This window comes from Hemibagrus wyckioides, linkage group LG16 (assembly GCF_019097595.1).
Source record: "Hemibagrus wyckioides isolate EC202008001 linkage group LG16, SWU_Hwy_1.0, whole genome shotgun sequence".
Lineage (NCBI taxonomy): Eukaryota > Metazoa > Chordata > Actinopteri > Siluriformes > Bagridae > Hemibagrus > Hemibagrus wyckioides.
In genome coordinates this window covers 15258384-15271574 of record NC_080725.1, presented here as the reverse complement: position 1 = coordinate 15271574, position 13191 = coordinate 15258384, and the positions used below count along the sequence as shown (strand labels likewise).

At 46.0% G+C, this 13191-nt stretch overlaps 1 protein-coding gene across 1 annotated transcript in view; it reads right to left on the bottom strand.

The window, feature by feature from the left end:
* The window catches only part of ppm1e (protein phosphatase, Mg2+/Mn2+ dependent, 1E), a 29530-nt gene that overhangs the window by 9679 nt on the left and 6660 nt on the right, over nt 1-13191 (bottom strand). Inside the window, exon 2 of the mRNA XM_058411992.1 lies at nt 1698-1825. Within this exon, the coding sequence (XP_058267975.1) occupies nt 1698-1825 (128 nt within the window). The remainder of the gene's footprint in view (nt 1-1697; nt 1826-13191) is intronic.

Sequence of the window (13191 nt, the reverse complement as noted above, 5' to 3'; positions counted from 1 at the left end):
GACGCCCGTCCGTCTGTCTGTGTGTGTGTGTGTGTGTGTGTGTGTGTGTGATGGTGTTGTGGTTTGCGGCTGTGTGGATGTGTCCGAGTCACTGCTTCAATTCAAATCCCTTCTTTTTGAACATGAGCTCTGGGCAGGATAAAGCCTGTACAATTTATTAATGAGATAAGATCTCTTACACACACACCCACCCACACACCCACCCACACCCCCACACAGCTGCAGGGCTGAACTGTACTGAACATTTACAGCAGGTGGCTATAAAGCGCAACACACACACTGCCCTGTTCTACCTGCTCTAATGGACCATCTACAGAACATGTTTAACTCAAACTGCGAAGGACACTTCCACGCACACACTCGCCCACACACACGAGCGCACACAGACGCTCGCCCACACACACACACACACACACACTCGCCTGCCCACACACATACTAGCCCAACAACGCACAAACTCGCCCATCCGCGCACACTCACCCCAACACACTCGCCTGGCCCCACACACAAACTCTCAGATCTGAATGACAGAAGCAGGTCAATAATATCACCATGAAACGTTTTTACTGTACAAAAGTGTGTACGTTAAACACGTCTCTCTCCACACTGGATCTGTAAGTAAAACTCTCGTCTCAGATGAACTCACTGAACAGATACCCAGTCCTCACAGACCAACTGCTGGTGTCACACTCACTCACAAGCTCCACTTATCCCTGCTGAATTCCAGTGTGAGAACAAACACAACAGCTGGAATGACAACTGAATCTGACACATCATCATCATCATCATCATCATCATCATCATCATCATCACCACCACCACTACTACACACCTGCTGAGAGAGGAAGAGGAGAGTAAATCTGAAGGCCAGATGTTTGAACTCGTCTGTCTGGAGCGTTTCTCAGTCGTCCCCGCTTCCAATTCCTCTGCCATTTCCATTCGAATATAGCAAGATAAGAAAGCAATTCAGGCCAGAGTTAAGTTGGTAAGTGACCTGATTCTGCAGTCGAACAGGACTTAAACAGAACAGTTTAAATTGTGCAGAATGGCCTACATTCACACAAGCGCCAGCCGATGCGGAGGCAGCAGGACGGAAGAGTCTCTCCCTGCTCGAGCCTCTCTAAGACCTAAAATCCTCGTCTTTTGGGTCACGGGTGTCCTTGGAAATACCCAGAAATGTCAAAGCCAATGTCGAAGACGAGCGACGCTCTCTGAGGGACTCGGATGCACTTTTCAGATGCACATTTACAGCTTCTGAGGCAGAGCTGGTGAAAGCTTGTGATTTGTTCTAAATGAAAAGGACGGGGTGTGTTATACACTGATCCATTTCCACTCGGGTCATGGAGGAATCTTCGGGCTCAAAGATTCAATATGATTCATCTGTTTTCAACTCGATTCAAAAGCAAGTCACACAGTTCATGTTCAGTAAGTGTTTATATCTTGCTGAGGGTCGTGGTGTGAGGGTCACCAACAGGACACACACACACCTGTACACTGGCACCTCAGGGTACTTTATCCTACCCAGTCCACCTAGCAGCGTGCTTTTTCCATTTACCGATACACCTCTAAACTTCCTCTAAAGATTGTTCAGTGCCATTTACTCACATTGATCATGATGATGATGATGATGGAATCCACAGTTTCTGGGTAATGCACAGTGCAGTGTTCTGTTGTCTGTGTGTAAACAGCGAACTTACGGGGAAGTATTTCAGTCTCTGTGCCGTCCTCACTGGTCTTAGTGATGTGACAGCTGGAGAGATCGGTCTGTAGAACACTGTCAGCCGTCCCACGGGCCAAACCTGCCGCCAACGGGAACGGACAGTTACTGTACACAGAGAGAGAGAGAGAGAGAGAGAGAGAAAGGGAGAGAGAGAGAGAGAAAGGAAGAGAAAGCGAGGGAGAGAGAGAGAGAGAGAGAGAGAGAGAGAGAGAGGGAGAGAGAGAGAGAGAGAGAGAGAGAGAGAGAGAGAGAGAGAGAGAGAGAGAGAGAGGGAGAGAGAGAGAGAGAGAGAGAGAGAGAGAGAGAGAGAGAGAGAAAGCGAGAGAGAGAGAGAGAGAGAGAGAGAGAAAGCGAGAGAGAGAGAGAGAGAGAGAGAGAGAGACAGAGAAAGGGAGAGAGAGAGAGAGAGAGAGAGAGAGAGAGAGAGAGAGAGAGAGAGAAAGCGAGGGGGAGAGAGAAAGAAAGAGAGAGAGAGAGACAGAGAGAGACACAGATGGAGAGAGTGAGAATGTTTAGGACAGTAATGAAATTTTTCTCAAATCCAGTCCAGAGTGTTCGGTGTACAGCAGAGGATTTATACACTTCACATTCACATATTTTAAACAGATTGTGTGTTTGTGTGTAAATTAATAGACCAAGGACATTTACATTTGTGAAACATGTTTTAACAAAGAACAGCTGCAAATTCTGAAAAAAAAGTTCAAACGGAAGTACAAGCTGAAATTTCCTTAAAGTGTGTGAACACACACACACACACACACACACACACACACACACACACACACACACACACACGCATTCATGTGTCATCACTAACATCATTATCCTCCAACTCAGGTACGGCTGAACCGGCTTCTCTCCGCTCCCGTAGCAACACAAGGCCACCAACGGATGCTGATCGTAACCATGACGACGTAGCTATGACAACAAACGGTGGCGAGAGAGCAGCAGGAGGAGAAAACATGCTGATGTCCGATGCAAAGGACTTTGGGTATTAGAAATTAGAACAGGTCTCTCTGTCTCTCTCTCTCTCTCTCTCACACACACACACACACACACACACACACACACACACAGAGCTGCTCTTGCGGACAGGAAAGTGGAACACTGCGTCTCAAGGACACGTCAATGACACCCTGCTCTAGATGTGTAGAAGCAAGGGAGGAGAAACCGCCTACACACACACACACACACACACACACACACACACACAGATGTGCTAATATCTAACACACATTTGGAAGTGTTAGGATCAGGGTTGCCAGACATTTTAAAAGTAAATCTACAAACTGAAAGTTGAGAGAGTAATGAACGTAATGATGTGCTTCCTGTGGAGTTTGTCTCTGTTCTGCTGCATCTCTGTAGTGTAGACTGCACTACTGGTTCAGAGTGTGGATTGAGACACAGCCACTGATTCCGCAAATAAGATAAGATTTTTACAAAAGTATTCCCATCTAAACAAACTGAATGCAGTAAACTGCACAGAAAAGAACCGCTCGGTTCTCACACGAGCATGAGCACCGCCCACAGCACGCCATTAACCGCTACATCAAACGTCCACCACCCTGACGTCCAGTGATGGAGTCGGGAACAGTACAGTGCTGACCACGGCTCAGTTTCCGTTGTAGCAGTGGCATTTCATTTGAAAATCTGACACTCAAAACACCATTTACATGTGGACATGAGGCAAAAATTAAAGAGAAAAAAAAAAAAAAAAACAGTGAAAAATGTGGGTGGAGCCTCTGACATTAGACCACACAAAAATTCTGCTAAAAAAATCTTTTTATTACAAACATTTATTCTTTTGGTCAATTACACATTAGCATCAGTGTGAGAGATGAAACTGAATCTGCTGCACACAGAAATGAGAGGATGAACAGATGAAAGAGGACAAACGAAAAAAGGGTGAAAGAGGGGTGGGGGGATAGATAGAAAAAGAGAGACGGAGAGAAAAGACGCAAATTGCCATCACATTCTGGGATCCACCTCCGCGTTTCCATTCATAGAAATCACACACACACACACACACACACACACACAGAGCTTGCACGCACATGCACTCGTCAGCAGCAGGCAGGAGGGGAACTGTGGCGGGGAATCCTAATTGGCTGAGGCAACCGAATTGGACCAATCAGAGTGCTGCGTTTACTGAGCAACGAGCACGCAGAGGAACAAGGATTAGAGGAGATAGACGTAAGGAAGACACTCTGACATCACCATGGTATAAAAATGTATAATTCTCACACATACCACGTCTGCAGTGTATGGGATTTTCCTCTGCATCGTGTGTGTGTGTGTGTGTGGGTGTGTGTGTGCGTGTGTGTGACGGCTCTCTCCCCCAAGAGACCCTTCAAGCTCCAGCTGCGCAACCATCCATTATTACACAACACTGAGATATGTTCAACCTTTCTACTGTGTGTGTGTGTGTGTCCATGTTTTACACTCCCAAAAGCCACGATCTCTGTGAGAAAGGTTGTTCGTTTTTTGGAGTGTGTGAGTGGGTGCAAATGGGTTTGTAGGTGTGTGTTGAGTGCTTTGAGAATTCAAGGCTGTGCTCATGTGTGTGTGCATGTGTGTGTGTAATGCAGGTGGATGAGTCAGAGGTTGTTAATAGCAACGTGCAGGATTCGTGCAACACTAAATCCGCATCCTGTCCATCACTGTAGATACACACACACACAGCGTTATTGAAGCTTAATCAAGGACAGCTGAATGATAATGATGGAACTTCTGGGGTGCTGCAAAACTACACAGACGATTCCTTCCTACTGATCAAACTAGCATTTAGATTTGTGATCACCATTCTATATAAATCCTGCAAACATCCAAGTGCTCACACACACAGGGGGAGCTGACCTTCAAACACTCAGACACCTGAGGAGCCAAAAGAGACCAAGGGGGGGAGCGAGAGAGAGGACAGAGAAAGGAGAGGAGAGAGAGAGGGAGAGAGAGAGAGAGGGGACAGGACAGACAGAGAGAGGAGAGGAGAGGAGAGAGAGAGGAGAGAGAGAGGAGAGGAGAGGAGAGGGAGAAGGCGAGAGAAAGAGGAGAGGGAAAGGGAGAGAGAGGAGAGGAGAGAGAGAGAGAGAGAGGAGAGAGAGAGAGAGAGAGGAAAGTAGAGTGAGAGGGAGAGAGGAGAGGAGAGGAGAGGAGAGGGAGAAGGCGAGAGAAAGAGGAGAGGGAAAGGGAGAGAGAGGAGAGGACAGAGAGAGGAGAGAGAGAGAGGGAGAGAGAGGAGAGGACAGGGCTCGGCCCGGTGTGTCTGCAGTGTGTTTGCCAAACAAATGGCTTTATTTTTCCTCCAGGTTATGGAAAGCAGCAGCGGGTGTGAGGCAGGTGTGAGGCAGGTGTGAGGCGGGTGCGAGGCAGGTCGAGTCACGAGCAGTAAACCCACTCCACTGACGCTCTGTTATGGCTCAGAGATCATCAATAATTCATCACTCGCACTATAAACAGATTACAGACGAAACGACTCGACGTGTAGTGCTTTAAAAATATAAGTCACTTCCTATCGAGGGAAGAAGCTTCAATATAAAAAACAAACAGTCATGAAAACAAGAAAGAAGAAGCACAAAATATCTTTAATCAAATCCCAGCAGAGCGCCGAACAATCGGACTGTCAGCATCACTTACTCTCAGAAATATACATGCGGTCTGAACAGACTTCACAAGACAGAGCAGGAAAAGAAAAATACAACACGTTTAATTATTCATTCTGATTATTCATTTATTTTGAACTCAATTAAAAATATTCATTTAATTATTAAACAAATAACAAATGTACAAACAAATTCTTATGGATTTGGCTTCCACATACGCCGGAGATGTTGCTAATGATTAAGACAATTAGGAAGTCTGTCTGATCTAAATCTTCTCTCACTGATTTATTTACACACTTCAGGTACATGTCGATCTTCCTGATCATTCGGAGTTAGTCAGATGATTCACCGGTGCTTGTGAATCGATTCACCAGAGTCATTTACAAACAAACAAATCACCAGTGCTAAATTTCGCTGAATATCCCCCCCCCCCTTTTTTAAAACAGCTAACTCTAGAGCTATAATTACTGTTACGCAGTCAGGATGGAGAGATTCTCTGTACACCATTTGTCTAAAACATCACACTCGATTCATTTTAAAGCTGGTGAAACAACGGTGTTCTGGAGTCACCTCTGACCTTCTTCACCAGGACTCAGTTCTTCATCTACTTGAACAGAAACGCAGACTATATTTCTAAAACCTTGATCCAAATATCAGAGTGTCAAAGGGAGAGAAAGTGGTTTAAGCGCAAGAGAAGAAACAAAAGCAGGATAAACAAAGTGAACAAAGTGAGAGAGTCTTTTCTGAGAGAGACGATGGCCTAGTTGGGCCAAAGAGGACAGAAATGTGGGCTAAACAAACACTGCGGCTCAGTCCACCCCGTTCCCCACACTACCCTCCTGTAGTGTGCACTACTTAGTGACGTTCTGTCCCCGGGACACGTTTCCACATCCTGTAAACCTCAGAGCTGTTCTTCAGAGCTCCATGCTTTATTCTACACTATTCAGTCTTTCTGCAGAGGGTCAAGGGCATTTTCTTTTAGTGAAATGGGTTTTACTCTAAAGTCCGGGGTGTCAGTGTGCACTCTGACCTCACCAGGACAAATCTATCAGCTCTGGTCTTCAGAGACTGTGATGCTGATGACGTGTCCAAAATAAGCCTTTAAGACGAGTCAAAGCACCGTCCAGTCATTAAGTTAGACTCTGATATACACACACACACACCACCAATCATAGTCCAGGCACTAAGAGTTAACTTTTCAGTGCCTGGGTTAGCGCCCTGCCTGGGAATCGAACCTGGGCCGTGGCAATGAGAGCACAGGATCCTGCTGCTGGACCACCAGGAGGCTGCTGATAAAAAGCAGTGGAATGGCCTGCAGTGACCCTGAGTGGACTCTCCATCAGATTTACAAGCCAGGATTAAATTCCTAATCTGCAGATTATGATTGGCGCTGTGCCTGGTGTGTGTGTGTGTGTGTGTGTGTGTCTGATGGAGGGCCAAAGTGAGGGAAAAAAAGAAAAATCAGTAGTGGCTGATCTACTATCAGCTTTCAGACTCAGCATCCTGGAATGAATCAGAGAGAAAGAGCTCAGAGACAGAGAGAGAGAAAAAGCTCGGAGAGAGATAGAGAGAGATTACGGGGCTGGACGCCTCCACACAGTGAGGGTTATGTAAGCGATCGGGACGTGGGTTAGCGCGGCCGGAGCGAGAGGGAACTCACGAGGGAGAGAACACGCCAAACACCATCCAGGTTACAGCACCATGAAGCTTTCACACCTGCTGAACAGCAAAGTGATGATTAACCCTGAGGCTCATACAGACAACCGCTCACATCCCTCTTTTTTATCCTCCTGAAGGATTGAAAACTTGGTCACAGTGTAATGCTGGAGCACTGAGTAAATACTTCACCGTCCTGAAACGCTGGACACTGAGGTCACGCTGCATTCATTCAGCCATCAGTAACAGTGTAAAGGTCCAGCGATCTGAGTTGGGAGAAGCTGTAAGACTCGAGGGTCCTGCTGCCTGCTCGAGATCACACTGAACATGAACCTTCACAGGTCATGAGAAGCACAGCTCCATTCCAGAGGCTCTGGTTATTCAACATGTTTTTTAATTATATTTTATTGATTAACTGTACCATTATAAATCACACAGCACCAGTGCATCCTGGGAATTGCTTGTCATTCCACCTGTGGTGCTGAGCAAGCATCATCCTCATCTCCTCGTACTCACTCCGCCTCTGCACTTCATCAGCAGTGTGTGTCACTCGTTCTGCTGCTCTTTTCTTCTTAGAAAAATCACAGAGCAGATGATGCTACCGTGTGTGTGTGCGCGAGATTCCTGGCCTTTGCAGCTATAAACCACACACATTTGTTTTTATCTCGCTCAAGACTAGACCTTGTCCACCAGTTTATTGATTCAAATCCTGGTGAGGTTTTTCCCTGCAGTCCTGAGCCATTTCCTGCTAAATGGCAGGTCAGAGGTACTGAAGAGTCACGCTGTCCTCCTTTGAGGCATCAGAGCAGCGGTGTGAGGACTGAGCAGCTCCGAGCCGAGGGTTATGTAATCCGCCGGCTGCTCTTGGGGAAAAATCTGCACAGTCGCTTCACACATTGAAGAGCCAACACACCAAACACTGACATTCAGACTGAGTAGACCAGAAAGTTATTAAAAGAAGAAGGGGGGGAATGGGGGGGGGACCCGAGAGAGTGACTGTGTGATGGAGTGAGTGAGTGAGTGTGTGTGCTGAGTTACTGCCATGAGCCTGAAGTTGATCATTTTCCCTCTAACAGCACGTCCCCTAGTGTTTTATCCCCCCCCCGCGACTCTAGTGAAGATGAACATGTTTCATCTCCAGATAGATAAACCTGAATGCTGACCAATCAGAATCTAGATCTCAGCAGCTCTGGTGAAATAAAGATGAATAAAACCCCACTGTGGCATCATTCATCAGTTTATAGAAACTTGTCCTAAGGAAATGTTCTCAAAGCTTTAAGCTACAATTATAAAGGAAAGATACTGCATATAGACAAGTAAATAAAGCCACGCCCTGTGCTAGTCAAGTGTAGTTCTTCTGTAGGTCTCTATGCTAATTAACAGCACATAATTCTACATTCCTGCACCATTCTTCAGTTCAGTAACAGGACGATGACCTGCTCGACCTCGCCACTAATAAGGCAGCTAAGATGGACTGAGGGTGTGTGGGTAAACCCCCCAAAATGCTGCACCACGACCCCCGATTTAGCATCAGAGTGGTGAGTCACAGCGACGTGAGCATGCTGGTTATTTAGCCGTGACTCAGAGACTGGTGTTTTACTGAGACACAGCGGCTAATCGAGGAGCTTCGGGGAGTCGCAATCCGTCAGCATAGTGCTTATTATGAGTCAGACCTCACACGCTAATTCTCTCTCTCTCTCTTTCCCCACAATGGTAACAGCTGAAGGCCAATGCAGAGGCGGCTCAATCGGGTACACAATCCCCCACCACACACACACAGAGACAGACAGACAGAGAGGGGGAAAGGGGGAGAGAGAGACAAAGACAGACAGAGCAGAGAGAGAGGCAGACAGAGACACAGACATAGACAGACAGAGAGTGAGAGAGAGAGAAAGAAAGACAGAGAGAGAGAGAGACGCTCTTACACTTCTGTCAGCTCATGGCCAGTTCATCCAAATTCACAGTGAACAGAAGGAGAGGAAGTGACATCATCATCCTCCTCACCATCACATTGTCAGTGTGAGTGAGTGTCACGGCGGTCAGATCACCACCACATGTCAGCTCAGGAACAGAGCTGAAGTGAGATATAAACTAAAGGCACTATTAACACAAAACACAGGACTCTTTAAAAACCCGTCCAGAAGCAGCATGCAGACCAGACATATAAACGCTGATCACTTCCTGCTTTTTGGATGAAGACTTCCATATAAGGAGCCAGACACGCCCACTGTCTTATCTATGGTTTTCCTCCACAGTCCTCAGTGATGTGCAAATACACACACAGATGTAACACACTGCCGTTCAAACACACACACACACACATTCTCAGACAGAATGGGATCCACGGCGAGTTCCTCTCTCCAGCTGACCCAGATACAGAGCTCGACTTTCCTGCAGGTCAACATTTCTGCAGATCTTCACTCTGTTACTGTGAACCAAGTCTAAAGGTTCAACCTGCGATTCTAGACCAAACTCCTGATTTAGAGGAGCAGTCTGATCAGAAGTGTGTTGAGGACAAACGTGAGGACAGCATATGTCGTCAAGCTAAAAGCCAGCGCTGGAGGCCTGTGTTCAGATGTGTAGACGAGCACAAGGTGAAGAAGGAGAGATTTATTTATACACATGTAATATATAGAGCAGCGTTTCATCAAGGACAAACCCAACACCAGCTCACTTCTGACTCCAAAACCCCTAAAGACACAGACACAAAGACTACGACGAGCAGAACCTCGACTTAGACAGAAGAAAGCGATGAGGCACTGAGTTCAGTTTCTAAATGTGGAAGTTACAGTGATGCTTCATGAGGATTTAGAGAGAAAACTTAAATTAATCTGAAATCTGAAAGTAATATGAAAATGTAAAGAGATGCTGAGGAGCGAACACACACACAACCACATCAGACAGCACACAGGAATGTACACTTCCAGTACAGGAATAACACTGTGTGTGTGTGTGTGTGTGTGTTCAGTGGAGATCCAGATCGAGGGAAGCTTTAGAGTCTGAATGTAGGTCATTGCTGTACTTCAGCGTCCACGCAGCCCAGTTCTGCAGCCTCAGGAGGGTGTGTACAGAGAAATTATCATGGGAGGTATGCGCACACACACACACACACACACACACACACACACACAGTGTAACAGGTCATCTGCCAGGCTCACTCCATCTAGTCCAATTTCAGTGTCTGTAACAAGGTCACTTTCAGCGGAAGCACACAGCTACACACACACACACACACACACACACACACACACACACACACAGCTACACACACTACTTTGAAACTGATTTTTTTTTTAACTTTTCCTGAATTTCTGCTTCTCCGACATGTTCCTCTTAATTCTCTGCCTCTCTGAATTGAGTTCACTTTCAACACAATTGAACACAGAACACACCAGACTTCCTCCACCCTGTCCGTCTAGCCCCGCCCACATCACCCTACCTACATCACCCCACACCTCCACATCTCTCTTCTACCCCGCCCCTCCACCCACTCCATTTCCTGAAACTCTCGCTAATCCCGATCTCTGGTCAAAAGTCAATGCATCTCCCTGACTCACTAACACACACCGCTCAAAAGACTTCAGACCTTCAGAAGAAAACTTTCTGGATGTTTCAGAGATACATCATCAGAACCTTCAGACCTGTTCAGAGAGTTCCTGCTGGTTCCTCCACCAACACAGCGCCTCACTAATCCACACTCACCAGAGCGAGAGAGAGAGAAAGAGAGAGAGGGAACAGAATCAGCATCCTAACCACAGGAGAAACACATCACACCATCACCATGCGTGGGGGGTAGAGAAAGAGAGAAAGAGGAAGAGAGGACTGCTTTCTTTTTTAAAAAGGAGGGAGGGATGAAGTGTGAAAAACGGAGGTATAGAGAGAGAGTGTGTGAGAGAGAAACTCATTTTAAGAACAGATTGGTAACGTCAACTGTCAGGATTAACTGTGATTAAATGCGCTTACTGGTTTTTGGCACATGGCTACACAACACTGGCATTTAAACAGCAGGGGAAACACACACACTCTTAATACATAGCATTGTAATTATACAGTTTTTATTTAACAGCAAGCCTCCTACAGTTTACTACGAGCTGCTCTACAGCTTTTCTCTCAGCAGATATTGAATAGAACTAAATAAGTGGTGCACACATCAAAAGTACAAAAACATGTGGATCCTGGGGGTGGAGCTTATCTTACACCAGACCTGTCAATCACATGACCTCATCATTAAGCCCACTTTGGTGACAATGATGTGGCTCTGAGGTATTGATGGATGACAACTGAGTAAATGACTTCAGATGGTCGTGTCCTCGGCTTTGCCCTGCGTCATGCTCGTGTAGAGCCATTATGAAAGAGGTATTGGAGGCGTGAGGGCTGCTGGGATTGATTTGACTCAAATTTGCATATCATTTACATATTCAAAAGAGAGAGTTTAAGATCCCATGTCCTCCTTTCAGTCGCCTGATGTGTGTTTAGTAAAATCCTTCGTCAGCTGAATGACTCGGGTGCCACAGGATTAGACTCCTGACTGAATAATAAAATGAAATGTAATAAATGATCACACCCTGAGTCTTCAGCCGGGCTTCATTTCAAACCACGGTCAACTGAGCATGTAGTACACTAAGAAGTGCACTCTAACACCCCATTTAGTGAACATGTGGAGTGAGTGTAGTTTATGTGGGACACGTGTGATGAGTAAATCTACATGAAGATTCACATAAACACTAAACCTCCTGAAATGATCACACGTGTGATTGGTCGAGCAAATCTCATGTAAACCCCGCCCCCTGAATTCGACAAAATCGGGAAGAGATTTAAACCGAAACGCATAAATAATTGTTTTAAAGCCCTTTAATCTGCGTTAATCCGGAGCACTTCAGCATTTCCTGGAAAGATGGCGAGATAATCAGGTGAGAAATAAAGGACAGAAGCGTAGTGAGTGAAAATCTCTCCATTTCATTTAGCGCTGAATGTGGAATTCAGTACGAGTGTTTAATCAGGTCGAGTCTCTTCAGAACAGATTCGGGTCGAAACTGCAGACATTCACAATTCATTTCCTGGAAAATGAGACATACTTCACCTTAAGCAGAACCGAAGGGGCAAAAACATTTGCCCCTTCAGTAGAATTTGGAATAAAGACGATGAAGAGTAACGAGTTTACTGTCATTTATTACTCTATAAAACCACCAGAGAGAGAGAGCGAGAGCCAGACAGACAGAGAGAGAGAGAGACAGACAGACAGAGAGCGAGAGCCAGACAGACAGAGAGAGAGAGAGAGAGACAGACAGACAGAGAGAGAGAGACAGACAGACAGACACAGAGAGAGCGAGAGACAGAGAGAGAGACAGACAGAGAGAGAGAGAGAGAGAGAGAGACACACACAGAGAGAGACAGAGAGAGACGGAAAGGGAGAGAGGGAGACTGATATTACATGTATGTGACTTTTCTTTGTATGTGTCTGAATATTAACCACATCAAAAGGTCTGAATCTCTCGGTCTCTCTCCCCATCCCTCTCTCCACTCCATCAGTGTCCTGTGCCAACTGTGCTGTAATAACCCCCTGTTTAGATGAGTGAAGTGATGAGTATCTCCCCTTCACTGACTCCTGCTGTAGAGAGATTAGACCTCGAGGCCCCGCCCCTTCTCTTCCACAGAGAACATGGCGATAGACAGGAGAGCGACGTCCAACCCACTCAGCCTAATTGCTACGTGAGCGCTGAGAAACAGCGAATCAATCATATTTCCATTCAATTAGCGCGCAGCCGGAGACGAGGTGACGGACCTCTTTTAGCCAAATGAAACACTGCAGGAGAAGACGACCTTGGATGACCTCCGAGACGCAGCGTGACGCTGAGTTTTATAATAAACCTCCATCTGAGCAGAGTGAGCACAGAGACTCAGCAGCTCCGCAGTGGTGCAGCCTAGGGGCTTACATAAGCCTTATTTAGCACTAATGCTAGCATTAGCATTAACACCACAAACCAAAGAACCTGGAGGGAAAACTGCAGTGTCATCATGTGAGGAAGAAAAGATTTAATCATCACCATAATCATCATCATCATCATCATCTAAAGATCTTCAGTCGAACTGTGTGGTGCTTTATTTTAACCACTAAATATAATCCCAACTGGATAATAATCTATTATTAAAACAGACACAAACTACAGACAGCAGCTGTACATGTGCACATACATTATAAACACCATCCATGAATAT